At 50.0% G+C, this 15,290-nt stretch overlaps 1 protein-coding gene across 6 annotated transcripts in view; it reads right to left on the bottom strand.

The window, feature by feature from the left end:
- Positions 1–15,290, bottom strand: part of LOC105274469 (protein groucho) — a 58,701-nt gene that overhangs the window by 16,133 nt on the left and 27,278 nt on the right. For 4 of the 6 annotated variants that reach the window (XM_026973745.1, XM_026973743.1, XM_026973747.1 and 1 more), the window contains exons 5-9: positions 12,422–12,466; positions 6,431–6,493; positions 6,265–6,339; positions 6,032–6,064; positions 5,415–5,777 (exon numbers count right to left, since the gene is read on the bottom strand). In XM_026973745.1, the coding sequence (XP_026829546.1) occupies positions 5,415–5,777; positions 6,032–6,064; positions 6,265–6,339; positions 6,431–6,493; positions 12,422–12,466 (579 nt within the window). The remainder of the gene's footprint in view (positions 1–5,414; positions 5,778–6,031; positions 6,065–6,264; positions 6,340–6,430; positions 6,494–12,421; positions 12,467–15,290) is intronic. The other 2 variants (XM_026973744.1, XM_026973748.1) reach the window with 1 other exon arrangement.

The following is a 15,290-nucleotide window of genomic DNA, read 5'->3' on the forward strand; positions in this document are numbered from 1 at the left end:
AATGTGTGAGAAAGCAAGAAAAGTAATTTGGTTCCTTTCCAGCGCTTCGAAGTAACGAATTACAATAAACAAAGAGAAAAAGGATGATACACCCCTATTTGACGAGAGTTATTGCACGAGGTATGAAGGGATACGAATAGTTCCGTCGCTCGCATTCGACAAAGACAATTGTAGGCGCGCATAGAACGACGACAAATCACAGCGACGATCTTTTCAATTTCCAACAGAAGGCGCAGCCCTCTCGGCGAGTTGACAGGTGGAACAGGTGAAGGGCGGAGCGCCGGCGCGCGGGTAGAGGGTTGGATTGCACTGGGAAAAAACCGTGCTCGCGAAGTAATCGAAAAATACAGGAGCGGATCCATCAGGAAGTCCCGAGATTTTTTTTTAATATTATATTGGCGTCGCTCCTCGTGGAGCGAGCGAGTGCGTTATACTGTATATAACGTACATGGTCGCGAATAGAAGGAGATGCATGAACGGAGAGGAAAATAGAAGCGACAGAGAAAGAGAAAGAGAGAGAATGAGAGTGAGGCAGAGAGAAAAAGAGAGAGTACGGTGATACGTATAAGAGCACGGCGGATAGGGGGTAGAGTGCGGGGAACGGGGTGCGAATACAAAAACGAAAGAGAGAACGAAGCGGCGCCAGGAAAGAAGAAGAGCGAGAGCGAGCAGAGAGAGGGAGAGTGAGAGAAAGAGACAGACACTGGCACAACGTACCGACTGACCAACCGGGGTTGGACAGTGACGAGCCGGTAGGTAGGACCCACAAAATAAACTGAAACCAGCCCCTTCCTATCCCTCCACCCGTCTGCCCCGCGTTGGCTGGCCCGGCTATCCCTCGTGCTCTCGTTCTAGCAACGCGTCACCTCCGTACCACCTCACCTCCGCCGCCTCCACCTATTCTCTCGCGATGCCCTTCTCTACTCCCCCTCTCCCCCGTTCCGGGTAGCCCACGTAGCCCGCCGTGACCCAACCCCCCGCGCGCACTTCGTCGACCACCTCCGCGGGTGCCTCTCTCTACCTCGGCCAAATAAATTACACCGCCTCGTGACGCGAAAAAATCCAACGAGTTGCCACAGAGCGAGCGAGCGAACGTAGCAAGAGGAGGAAGACGAGGTGGAAGGCAGAGGACGCGCGGCATCGGGACGTAGGGGATGGCCGGGTGTGCGCGACGAGGCGGCGGGAAGCGCGAGAGAGGGAAGAGGGCTGATCCGAGAAAGAGAAAGAGAACGCGCTCGCTCGTGTGGGGTTGCGAGGGACGAGGGTGCGGAGAGAGGGTGGATAAAGGCCAGCACGCGGGGCGGAAATAAAGAGAGAACGAAAAAAGTGGAAGAGGTTGGAGGTGGAGGTTGGGTACCGTGGTCCGCTTTAATTGGTTCGACGTGGTCAGATGAAAAATTCAACCACCCACCCATCCCAACCCGTCCCAACTACTCCACCTCCTCCTCCTCCTCCTCCTCCTCCTCCGTCTCCACCTCCTGTACCTCTCGCTATTGCTCTCTCTTTCTCTCTCTCTGTTTCTATCTCTCTCCCTTCCCATCTATCCGTATCGTCCACCCTTTCTCGCCGCCTGGATTCCCACCAGATGAATCTACCGCACATCTACGAGCATCCCGTCTGCACGTTTCTGCACGGACCAGAGGGCGAGAGGACAAAGTTAAATCGGCCAGCCTCAACCACCGTCTTCGTAAACACTCAGAGTCGATTCCGCCTCGAATCTGACGACTCCTATTCATCAATGCACCTAATGTCATGAAAATTTCGATTAATTCCGTAAAAAGCTTGCGCGCTACGCATACATCACGTGATAAATAAACGCAATTTTTCCTCTCCAAGTAAGGGAGGATATCGACCAATTGATTAATTCGCTCCAATATATCCAATAATAATTAGGCCATCGAGAGAGATTTATCTCGTACGATAGCGCAAGTTGTGCGAATTTGCTATTTAGCACGCTTAAGACTGCCCGTCTTCAATTTTATTCCGCTCGCTGTGAAAAATGCACTTTGCCATCCGACACGCTTTTGAAACGTTATTTCACAACGAGCACTATGCTCCGTCGCGTTACCGAGACCGCCGCGGGCGCGCGGAGTAGATCCCGGGATATCATCGGGAATCTTTCTGCTTTTCCCGCCTTCGCAACGGGAGTACCGCCAGTGACAACGCCGGGACGACGATTAGGGGGAAATGGGGCCACAATCAGACACTCAGACACAATCGGGCGTCCCTCCGTTTATATGGCAGGAGAAGTTACACTACGCAGCGAAAACTAGATTCCTACCTTTGGATTTAACCGTTCTCACGAAAGTACCAAATTAGCTCGTTCTCATGCAACCACGCCATGATTCCCCCAGTATATAAAAAAATCTTTTTATAATACACAAAAAATGATAATGTTCAAAGCCGATTGCCGAAATGAAAATTAATCAATTCAAAAGATAGCCACAGAAATAAATATCCAGGAATCTAAAGATTTCCGTGGTAATCATAAGTAATTAAGAGTTCTGGGTTTATTTCCTCCAACGACGGATCAACCACGATAAGAGACGAAATAAACCCCTCCTCGTCGCGATATAGCGATTTCATGTGGGGAACCGGCAGCAGCTTTCGTCGCGACGGAAACAGGGCACACAGTTGCTCCTTTGATTAATGCTTTCTCGGGGATGAAGCGAGGGGGTTGAGGAGACAGTAATGGTGGTGGTGTGCTGAGCCACGACTAATCCTCTCACGGAGTATGTGTGCGTATAGGTACGAGGCTCGACGGCAGTCCTAAGAACTCGAGCATGGACACGAGCGAGAACTCATTTCCGGATGCGACACAGCGCCTCCTCTCTTTCCCCCTTCGTCTTCGTCGCTCCTGTGAATTACATGCGACCGGATGCGACGTCGCGCCCGCGTCTCGGTCAGGCTACTCGGCACCCGGGACACGCGTCGGCGACAGTGGCGGATTTCTCAATAAGAATATACGTTTCAAGTCCTTCGCAGCTTCGAGAATTCCCGGAATAACGCAGAAAGAGATAAATGAATTATCAAGGAAACAAGTGGAAAAATAATAAATTACCCACTTGAAAATTACGTTAACCCACGAAAGAGAAGGGTGGAAAAGCATTCTTGTGAAACATATTATTATATTATAAAACTGTAACACATTGTAACACGTATACGTGTAATACGTGTAGTACGTGTGATACGTGTACATAATCTATTTATGCAGAAATACTTATCTCTCACGCACAGCGCACAGTTTAACAGAGTTAGAAATAAGATATTAATGACGTTACGAATCGTCTCTCATTTATCGTGACTTTCAACGCGAGTGCGGGTAAACGCAATTGACTGCCTGTGGCCGGCTGCTTCGACTTCAAACAAACTTCCCGGCACTCTTGGGACCGAAGGGATTGCCCGTGTAAACGACGCGTCGTTAGTGCGTTAGTAGTCGAGAAAGAAGAGAGGGATAATGCGAGAATCTAGTTGGGAAGAGACGAGGGATGAGCCGGAGGGAAGACACCGCTGTCCGCGATTCCTCGCTCTCTGCCAGCTTGCCAGCGACAATTGGCCGCGACAACTACACCGCTGTCCGAGTCAGAAGCAATTTTAACAGTGTTGGTCCGAAGTCATCAGGACACGGCGTATGACCGCTGGGAAATACGCTCCTCGATTAGTCGAAGGAGTAAATGGACGAACAGAGGCTCATCGAATATCTTGTACTTTGGATTATAGACAAGGATTTCTCGTTAATCCGACACGCTATACTTTGATTAAAATTGAACCGAATGCAAATAGATTTTGTTATATCTGTGCGAAAAAAACAAGGAAGAATCGAGCGACGTGTCAATGATATCTATTTCTGTGCAAACGCGCGCCAACGATTTTGTGGTGTTTATTAGCCAAGTGTTTAATGCAAATCTATGGATGCAGCAGCGAGAGAGAAAAAGGAAAGCAACGCACAACCGGCTGATAGATTCGCGTGAGAACGCTCTAATCGGCACGAGAGAAACGACAGAGGAAAGAAAACGAAGTAGGCGGACAAGAGAGAAGGGCGGGACAAGATAAAGGGAGATAAAGAGAGGGATAAGCGCTCGAGGGTGGTAAGAGACCAGCTGAGAAAAATAATCCAATTTAGTCGGTGCGCGCACGGCGACCCGACTAACTGTTCGCCTGTTTTCACGGTTTTTAATTATACGCCCTCTCTTCCTCTCATCGCAATCCTTCCCAGTACATCACCCGTGCTCGTTGCGTCTCTCGTAAGGAGATCGTGCATTTTGTCGATTCTGGACAAAGCGAGCACCACGTTTCCTTCGAGTACGCAGATGGATATTACGTAAAATAAATCCTGTATCCGAATTCGTAAGGGAAAGAGGGAGGGGGAGGCATACTGAAGATTGCTGTCCCTGGCTGACGAAAGACTGGGTCAGGTCAGATCTCCATTTTCCGTCTTTGTGGCGAACGAGGATAATCCAATTTCGACGGAAACTTCCGCGACGCGCGATTGCATTTGGTATACGCGCGCGCGCGCGCGTGTGTCGGGATGCCGAGCGCGAGCTGAGATGGATGTGGCACGTGAAACTATCGAGGCTGTTCTCCATTCTGCTTTTTTCACCCCCTTTAATTTTTTTGCAGCGGATTCGACGGTTAAGTGGAAGTTAGCGATCGGCGCCGCTATCCTTTCTCGTGCGGCTCGCGAACTCGATCTCTAACTCGGCTCTTTTATTACGCTTGCGTTTACTCTTTCCGGCGATATAGAGCGCGCGCACTCTCTTTTTTTCTATCCCTCTCTCTCTCTTTCTCGCTCAGTGCGCGCCTCTTTATTCCCATCCCGCCCTCTCCGGCCGCTGAGAGTGTCGGCCGTTTTATCGGCTTTCGACGTCGCTGCAATTAGCATTTTAATTCTCAGCTAAACGCGTCGTCCACCGTCACGCGCTACTCTTCCTACGTCGAGTTTCGGAGCCGGAGTTAAGTGTGCACTGGCCAACGAGCAATATTCAATGCAACAGCACGCACCTGCCATCGATACTTCAACTCATCTACCTTCCCCTTGCACAAATGTCTCATTCAAGGGGAAAAGTCTTGATTTCGCGGGGCCATAATACAGACTGCCTGCCGCCGCTTCAACGGCTCGTAACTTTATATTTCGAACTCTGAATGAAAAATCAAACTCTAGTTCCAAATTTTGTATTACTATTAAAAACAATTCAAATTTCTTCAGCACATCAAAAATCGCAAGTAAGACAAGCTTATTCTAGACAACCCACTCAAATTACTGCAACTCCGGCGCATCTGGTGAAGAAAACATTCTCACAGAGATGAATCCCGATCGAATCGCCGATCGATCTCCAAGAAAGACAGAGACAGAGGAAAGAGAGAGAAAGAACGGTTGAACAGTAATCCCGCAGAAAAGCTAAAATGGTACTCACGTGTCCTAGCTTCTCCTCCTTCCGCCTCTTGGGGTCGCTCTCGAGGTCGGGTGTGCGGCTGCGAAATTTCTCGGGCGGCGAGACCGAACGGTGGCCGAGCCTCTCGTCCGGCAGAGCGATCGGCTTACGATCTTCGGGCGTCTCCGCGGCCGCGCGATGTTGCTGAAGATCGGCGGGTTTCAGGAGCGCCTGCGCCTGAGCCTGAACCGCAGCCGCGGCCGCGGGATGCGGCGGCGGCGCCAAGTGCGGCGGCACACCCGCAGCTGCGGCCGCCGCGGCCGCACCTGCGAAGCCCAGCAGACCGCCCGGCGGAAGACCGCCGACCACCGCACCATGGGGCAGTTGCTGCGCATGGATCTGTTGCTGTCGAACAGACGAAAGATCAGGCGTCGGAATCAAAAGCGCGGATAGATACCTTCCGCTTTTCCTCTTACTTCCTCTTAGCGGCTGTTACTGTTTACGCTTGACGTTTCTTAAAAGTTTTGACTCTACGTTTATTTTTATCACAATGTTAATTCGTTTGATAAAATCCGCAATAAAGCTGATTAAAATGGAGTTGAGAATGAAAAATCGCATTTCCTTGCGGAGGCATTAAGGGTGACGAGTTAAGCACTCACCAGAAGTTGCTGGAGACCCTGCTGCTGTTGCTGCTGCAATAGTTGGAGAAAGAGAACATTAAGTCGCGTTTAAGCAACGATTATTCAATTACGAGATCAAGTTGTAAAACTCGCGGAGACTGTTTATGGAGAATCTCCCGCGAGAAAGGTTCTTCTTGCGTGAGACACTTGTGCGATCTCCGTCGTTAAAGTCGATGACGTAGGAAATTAATGGCACGAACGCCGTTACTTACCCCGATAATGGCGTTCAGTTCGGACATGGTGACTTGCTTCGCCCTCTCGACGGCAGTGGCCACCTGCTGCTGATGCTGCAATGCCACGCTATCATTATCGCGTCGTCGTCACACTCGATCGTGAGATCGCGCGGCACGCGTGCCAAACAGAAAGTTGAAGACTTACCTCTTGCGCCAGAAACGGAAGCACTTGCGCGATTATTGCGTTCAGCCGCTTGGCGATCTCCGTCTGCGAACACATAACGTAAAATATGATGATCCCAACCTAAATCAAATAATCAATGCTTAATGATGACTGTTCGAACAATCTGATCACGCTTTTATCAGTCATCGTGAAAAACAACGCCGGTCAAAGCGGCGGAATTTGCGGTTTTCGGATCGGATGAAAGTAAAAAGGGCGTTATATCCCTGAGCTCGTAATGTCGTTCTCAAAGAGAATAATACGAGGGTAATAGATGCGACGCAAATTTGTTTTCGCACGCGCGTAAATGCACGCTTTTATTACAGATTCCATTAGCTGTTTCCATTCCCGAAAATTACGGACAACTCGCGTCGGCTTTTACGATGACCGATCCATTTGTAAAATTGCGCAAGTAACGCCGGAAATTTATTATACTTAATATCGCGCGCGTAGGTTTTACGTCACACGCTTATGCTTCGGATAATTTCGGGAAGGGCGAGAGGGGGGGGATTAATTGAAAAGTCGAGGTCGGCCGTGCGATACGAGGGGGCTGAGCGCAGCTTGAATCGCGCTCGCATGTGCGCGTGTAATGCGTAAGACACGCATGTCGTGCCGTTCCAGGTTGCATCGTGGTGATCACGTGTCGACACGACTTCTCGAGTGTACCAACGCGACCACCCCTGTGTAAAGGGGGTTGGCTACTCATTAATGCGAGTCGATCGAATCGATTGGCGATTGAGCTCACGGCCGCCACGTGACTTGCAAACGACGCTAATAGCACGCGTCAGATGCATCTGTACAACATCCCCCGTATTTTATCCCATTACACTTACACGATATGAAATAAATTACTTTTTTCAAATACACCGTTCGAAGTAAGCTGCTCAAGTATATAATGGCTGATCCCGAAACCTGAAAAGCGTTACACGATTCAGCGAGCGAGTCGTTCTATCGTGATCTCTCTCGGTAAATCAGCGGTGGTCGAGCTGCGCATAATTATTTAGTAGCAGCCTCGCATCGACACACGGAGAAACGGCGCTCCGATATCGGCCGCCGGCGATATTTCCACGTCAGGCGAATCGGGCGCGTAGATCTAAAAGTTGAGGGACCGAAAAAAAATGTCATCGCTCCCACGGGAAAACAGAAAGATGGAAAACTGCCGCGTCCACGTCAGTTCGATTTCGCCTCGTTCGACAGTAGGTGGCAGCGGGGGGTCGGCGAGGGGTAGCGGGAGGGTGGGTGGTCGGGACGGCGGGTTGAGTGAGGACCGGGTTTCCAGTAGGTGGGTGCGTAGAAGAAGGGCGGGCGACGAAAAAAGGTTCGACGAAAAAATGGAGAGAGGATGCGGGGGATAGTGTCGGGGACAAGGGGGCGGTGGTCGGAGGCGGCGGCGGCGGTCGGGAGACGAGGAGAATTTGCAGGACGCGGGCGACGCGGAGCGAGTGTTGTCCGGCACGAAAAAATGGTTATTCCTTCTCGAATGTGCCCGATGCACATGCACGTTTTCCCGCAAAACGGATGGCCGGGGCACGGGAAGGATGAGAGGACGAGGAGGGATGGGAGCAGGCGGGAGAGAACGAAGTGAGTTGACGGGCTGGCGGGACGAGGAGGGATGGCAATGGAGATGACCGAACGGGAGGTGGAGAAGGAGGAAGCGGTGGATGTGGACGTAGAGGAGGAGGAGGAGGAGGAGCAGCAGCAGGAGGAGGTGGAGGTAACATTGAGATTAGCAACGGGTAAAAAATCGATGTCATCGCCCCCAGCCCCTCGCGCTCTCTCCGCGCTCTCGCTCGACTCAACCCTCTGCTACCTCCACAGGGCAAAATAAAAGAACTCGAATACACGACCCCTAGGAGAGTGTATGCGCGCGCGGCATAGGTGTCCGTGCAAGCAAGCGCGAGCGAGTACGAGTGCGAGTGTGTACACTCGCACGCCGACACGTGTGTGCGGACGAGAGAGCGCTGGAAAAGCGACCCCCGACCGCCGAAAGAGAGCACGTGGGAGAGACAGAGGTGAGAGAGGTGGCGTACCGAAAGAGAGAAGGAACGAGAAAACGACAAAAAAGGGAAAGAGTGGAAGAGAAAGAGAGAGCGAGAGATTGGGAGAGGGTCAGAGAGAGGACAGAAGACAGAACGCCCGGATAGATAGACGTATATATGCATGAAGGTAGGAAGAACTGGAAAGGCAGGGTGAGTTATATGCAATTGGTCAGCCTGCACATTTTTTATCGGGCGCCGAGCGTACCCGCGATGGGAAATGGTAGTTACTCTCGTATCGACGAACAACGCCAGCAACAACGCCGCGGCGGCAATATTCTTTCAAAGAGATACGCGCTTTTTCGGGAGAACGTCGTCGCCGACTCGAAAAATTCTCTCTCAAAAAATATTCCAGCGATTATAATTGAATAACATTCCCTCAAACGCGCGCGTGGCTTTGAGTCTCCCTGCGAATATACAAGACTTGTATATCGCTATTCGATTCCTCGTCGTACAGGAACAACACTTTTTCGCGAAAATTACACGCACGATTACCCATAGTTATGTACATTATGCAGTTTAATTTATCATTCTTTTTTTATAAAACGTAACACTCAATGTTAGAAGGTGTAACAGTGAAAGATTAATCAATTTTTCACATTATTATTCTTGCTTTGTTCTTTCATACTTTGCAACTGTCTCCAGGTTTCTTCACTTGTCCACGACTTTGCGGGGGGTTGTAATGACCTGGTTTCGTGATCGCGTGCGCGTTACGCATTCGCGACATATTGCCGTCGCGGATCGCGGCTTAATCGAGCGGGACAACGACCAGGCGAAGGACGACCCTTTCAATTAAGCGATAAGCGTTATCGGACAGATACGCCGACAACCGAATGTACGTATATATGTATGTACTGTGCCGATGGACGAACGGCGCGAGAGAACATAACGCGCGCCCCCAGTCGCGTCGCGATGTGTTTTTAGTTCCCTTGTCGTCCCATCCCTCTCACCCGCGGGGCGCTTCGATTCGCCCGGTTTATCCCGCCCTTTCTTTTCCGCGCGTTTCTTTTGCGTGGCCGATGGCGCTTTTTGCGAACCACCCATTTTTCTCTATCGCCCCGTCGACTACAAATCTCGTCCCCCCGCGAAGATCGCACGATAAAATTCGACGGACTCGAGGAACCAATCCAGCACGATCCGGAGAAACGTTTTATCGCCGACATTATCGAGCCACGCTCGATCCGCATCGCGTTGATCCGAGGGTAAAAAGCGCCGTAATATCCACAAGTCTTTTCTCGAGAGAAGTGAAAGATCTTGCCCTCCTACTCTGTGAGAGACACGTGTCGAAAGCGACGTCGATCTTGAGAAGTAACGGTTCACCGGAAACTCACCCCTTCGTCGTGCACGTTGAAAATCTCAGCGTGCAATCAGTCTATATCGTGCAATTAAATCGAACGAGAGCGAGCCAATGTTCGCGAGTGATGGTGACCGGGGGAGAAAATTCAAGACTACTATGCGAGGGTGGAGGGACAGAAACGAGAGACGAGACGGATGGAGCGAGAGAAGTAATGGTACCTACAAGAACTGGGACATTGCCAACAAATTCGAGTTAGTCGAGTAGAGAGTGGTAAAGTGGTGGCTGCGGGCTTCACGGTGGGGCGGGTGAGAGGCAAATGTCGACTTCGAGCTGCGGCGGGAGATACGAGGGTCGTAGACGCGAAGGATGGCTAGCCTTTCGCGAGAGGGGGCCATAGGAATTGCAGAACGGAAAGGAATGGCGAGGCGTGAGTGTATCAAGAGACAGAAAAGAGACCGACAGAAACGGGGGAGGCGCGAGATAGAGCGAAAAGGGTAAAAACGAAAAGGGTAAGGGCGAGAAGAGAAGGAGAAAAAGAGAGGAAAACGCGAAGATACAGAAGGCTCTAACTTCGTGAGGGGAAGATTGTTTTCATTCGCGGGCTCAAATTGAAAAGGAGCGAGAAAACCGCGATTCGAAAGCCAGCTAAGTGGCGGGGACCGACTAAAGGGAGCTTGATTTATTTATTTTTTTGCTGGCCGAGGGGAGAGACTGTGACGCAACGCGCGGCATCTCGGGGACGGAAGTAATGTTCTTGGGGTGTCCATTAAATCGCTGACAGTGAATAAGAGGAATGAGATCGGCGAGCAATAAAGCGTAATCCCGTAATTGTGTGTACAAAACCCACAAGCCCTTTTTAATTCTCGACGACAAGTCCATTGAGCAACTTGAGCTTAAATTTTCAATTTCGGTAGATTATGTAATTTTTGGACCACGAGCATAATTATCAAACATTGTGTATTGTGTTAAGTGTTGACGGAAATTATCACAATTTAACGTTTTTATAATTCCTGTGCAATTTAAGTTATAATTGTACGTTGTTAGTAGAACAAGAACCAAATTGCCATTTCATTTTTATGATGCAACGAACTCCCTTCAAGAATCCATTGAGTCATAATATTCCTCAAGATGTCACATCATCTGATTTTATGTACCGCACGATCATTCCGTTCCACTACGGCTGAAAGATGGCAATTAATGTAAATAAGCCGGCAAAGAGATTTAATCGCGCGTCCACGAGCCACGAGCATCGGCGCGATATTATCACGGTTAATTAGAGACTCGCGAAGAACCAATAACTTTTCATTTCTCTTCCAATTAGCGTCAGAGAAGCGAATCCGCCGTGTTACATTATCCTCGCTGCAAATTGTGCGGTCGCAATGTTCTGACTTGATTTCCTGACGATGCCGAGTGGCCTCACTTTTCTGTTTTTCACTAACATCTGAATATTATTATTCGACGATACGGACAGACGAAAGCAGTCCTTTTGAAAACCTCATCGCTCGCACCGACGCGAAGAACGTTCATTTGTGTTTTCCCGAAAAAGTAACGTATTTGGAAATTTCTTTATTTTTTAATCAAGAGTTTGGAAAGACATGTTAGTGTTCCAGTTACGAAGAAAGCGATTTATTTTCATTTAATGTCACAACGTCACCTTTGCGCGGGATGGCCAATTTAATTATAATTCTCGGCTGATCGAATCTGGGACATCACATGGACGTTTCCGATTTCCGTTGTTAATAAATCAGCTGCAATAATCTTGCTCTGCCGTTAATTTTAACCAACACAACGAATCTGCTTACAGCCGGCATCTGCGATTAAAATAGCGCCGGTTTTTAAGGGACGTCCCGATTGCTCGTGCATTATTCGCTGGAAACAATTCCGCGATGATCTCGGCGCCCCATAACTACCCCGGAGGAGGTATCCCACCCGTCTCCCCGCGCCCTTGCTTCGGCCCTCGGCCCATTAAGCGCCGCCTCAGGGTATGAGGGTGAGAAATGATCGGCCGCTAATGCTAATGAATATCAGCTCGTTGTACCGGGGCGGCAGGAGGGTTGTTTGGTGTTCGGGAGCCCCACTTTTGAGCGTGGACGACGAGGGGCTCCCACGCGCGGTCGCTTTTAAGAAAATTGCTGACAGAAGGGGAGAGCAGAGCGGTGCTCGTGCCGCTGTTTCCCCTGATTAGCCGAAATTACACGATTTCCCGGCCTAAACGGACCGTCCTGCGACGACTCCCTAGCCCGCCCCCTCGTCTGCGGCCGCGACCGGTTCGGACACGATCCAGTGACATACTCTCCCCAGTTGGCAATTAACGAGGGATCACTTGGATCCGCAGTGTCGCGGAATGTGATCTTGATTAACTTCGTGCACGACTGCGCAAGGATCATAAATCGCGATTCAGCTGAAACGCGATTTTTTATGATTGCAATTCGAAAGGTATGATATTCTTGTCGATTAATTCGCCGGACCACGCGACGCGAATTATCTCGTTTAATTTGTTCTCTATTAGCGAATGGTAGTTGGTAGCTGGACCACTTTGTGGTTATTATTAATTATTAATATTAATTACATGTGTTAATTATACAATACGGCAGTCGTGTATTAATTATTATTTCGGAAATTGTGCTGCCGCGATAAACTTACCTGTTTGTGCATTTCGACGTTGAGACCGTACGACATCTCGTAGTACTGCAACAGAAAGAGACACAATTTTCAGTGACGGTCGATCGTCGCCCGCATTCACGTATAAATACACAATTAAAATATCGAACGGTACGGAATATCATAAAATGGAGAGAGAGAGAGACAGAGGATCTCACGAACGAGTTCGCGAACCTCGCAAATCGGCTTGACGATCACATGCAATGTACATGATGTACGCGAACGCGATCATAAATTGATCAGCCGCAGCTGAATAGCAAAGTCTCGCTGGAAAGTGCGTTACCACGACTACGGGTTACGAAACAACGTAAGAACTGAAAATTGCCGGGAATTTCGCAGGTGCATCCGCAACGTATCACTCTTCCCTGTTTCGGCGAGGAAAATTTAATGCCGACAGCTCTCTCGAAATAGAATTTTTTTTCTCCTCCTCCTCTTTCCGCCGGACTTAGAATAGCTTCGTGTACCGAGGCGCGGAATTCTCGAGAGGCATCGAATCGCTCGGAGCCGGCCGGAACGGCCGGCGCGATCTTCTCGCGCCGTCGGCATTCTCGTGGGCGAATTTCTGCGGGCGAGGATGGGACCGAGAAAGGCCGTGGCGGTCGCTGTTCGATCCGGCGCGTACATACATACATACATACATACATACGTCTCGATAAACTGCATCCGAGCGTACGATGCAACGGGGTGGATACGCCTGCGCGATCGTAAATCGGTTAGTGGCTGTCGCTTAGCGCCGCGCTTGTCCGCCTTCAGCCGCTCTCGTTCGGAGACGAATGGCTTTGGGGGGTGGCGGTTTGCCGGGGTGAGAAGGACCGAGGAGGAAAGGGAAGACGAGTGAGAGAGAAAGACAGAGAGAGAGAGAGAGAGAAATGAGAAGGCAATACACACGCCAGACTAGCCGAGAGATACTTCGACTCGGAGATCGATAGCATCAGCCACGGAAATATACCGACTTAATAATGCAGTCGATAACTACGCCCGGTGAACTTGGAGCAAGCCTTGCGCGAAGGCTTCCTCCTTGCAAAACGATCCCGGCGCGCCTCCTTGCCTCAAGCCGACGCGATCGAATCGCGTAACAAACACGGTGACTCAATAATTCGTTCTTCCTCGAAACCCTCCCATCGACCTCGAAAAACCAGCTGCGCGCCCACTGCCGCTAAGCAGCGCGATAGTAATTTAGCTGTCAGGAACTCGGGGTGGTATCGTAACGTATCCCCTCTTTCATGCGCGTGGAAATGAAGCACGTTTCAAGAAAAATTTCAGTCGTGTCACTCGTGTATGTGTAATCGTGACGTTTGAACGATTATTATACTCGAAATGTGGTGATTATGAAACAGAATTTCGATCAAATCGAGTGGAATCGATCGAATCGAGATACCTCAGCAGAAACGTGTCAACGTTCATTCGCGACGAGGACTCCCCTTTCGCGCGAGTTTGACTTGGAGAACGGCCGGAGGAAAGATATCGGCGTAAGTCGGTAATCAAATAACGAGAAAACTCCCTCTCGGCGATGGTAAAAGTTCCGCGGGCTATCGATCTCATCTGGCCGCCTCTCATTTTCTATTTTCACGTGCCTCGGAACCCAATAATAGGAGTTGTACCGATAATTTCACCCCCTCCGGTTACTCGATATGGATCTTTTAGTAGCGAGCCTTTGATAGGGTGATCGGACGACCTCGCTCGACGCTCTCTCGACATTTTCCCTCGTTTCGTCCCTTTAGCCACCCTCCGTCCCTCTCCTCCTCCCCGTCTCGCGCACTCCTTTCTGGTTGCACCGCACTCCGATTCGGCCTCTCGCTCTCTCGCCTCCCCTCTCCCATTCGTCCCGTTTTTACTTTTTCGCTTCCGTCCGCTCTCTTGACTCGCCTCGCGGAAATTTACGCATCGCGCCCGCGGATAATTAACGGATAATTAATAAACCAGTGCGAATCTCGCGCGAAGCGATACGTCCGCGAAACTTTTCTTCCCTTCCTACCGTCCTGACGACCGCGTTTCTCGTGTATTCGAAATGGTAACCGTAAAATGGAACTTGTACAATGGGGACAAGTGAAATGGATACTACCGAAAGAAGTAGAAAGAGCGCAAAGAAATTCTTTTCTCATGTAATTTCAGTTTGCAATGGAGCGAGAAGTACAAATTTATTTAACATCTCTCCGCAAAGCATTACAATATTATTTCATTGAAATAATGTTCGCAAGAGTGTTAATGTAAAACGCGAAACAAGGATCCGCACGTAACGTTTCATCTCGACTCCGAGCATTGTAAAAAGATATTCTCTACGCGTAAAAAAACAATCTCCGCCCCGCCAACCGAACATCCGTCATCACGGTTGAAACGTCACGACGTGAAATTTTGCGCGAGTGTTGGTGGGGAAAAAATTTTTTTCGACGAAAGGACAACGTAGTATGCACGGGACTAGAAATGCAATCTGCCAGGCATACTCGCGGGCGCCCATCCGCTCGCCCGCTCGCGAGCGCGCGCGCGTACGTACGCTCGCGATGGGGTGGAAAGCAAACGGCGAACCGTGGAAACAGGAGGAAAACAAAGAGTAATCGAGAAGCGTGCCCCAGGGATGTGGGTTACGTTTAATTTGTTGCAGCGCGAAAAAACGTGGCGGAGAAAAAACATAGATAATTGGAAAGTCTTCTCGTTGGTGGAGAGCTAGAGCGCCGGAGATGCGCGCTGCGACGGCCCCGGGCCCGTTTTCGATAAGGTTTTTTTCGCCCCACATCCCCCCTCGTGACCCCATCTCTTTTTTCGTCCCTCATCCATAACGTCAAATTTTCTTTTTCTCCCTTTCCCGCGCTCGATCATTACGCTCGCGTATCGGAAATCAAATTAATTTTCCGGC

Source organism: Ooceraea biroi, chromosome 11 (assembly GCF_003672135.1).
Source record: "Ooceraea biroi isolate clonal line C1 chromosome 11, Obir_v5.4, whole genome shotgun sequence".
In the NCBI taxonomy this organism is placed as follows: Eukaryota; Metazoa; Arthropoda; class Insecta; order Hymenoptera; family Formicidae; genus Ooceraea; species Ooceraea biroi.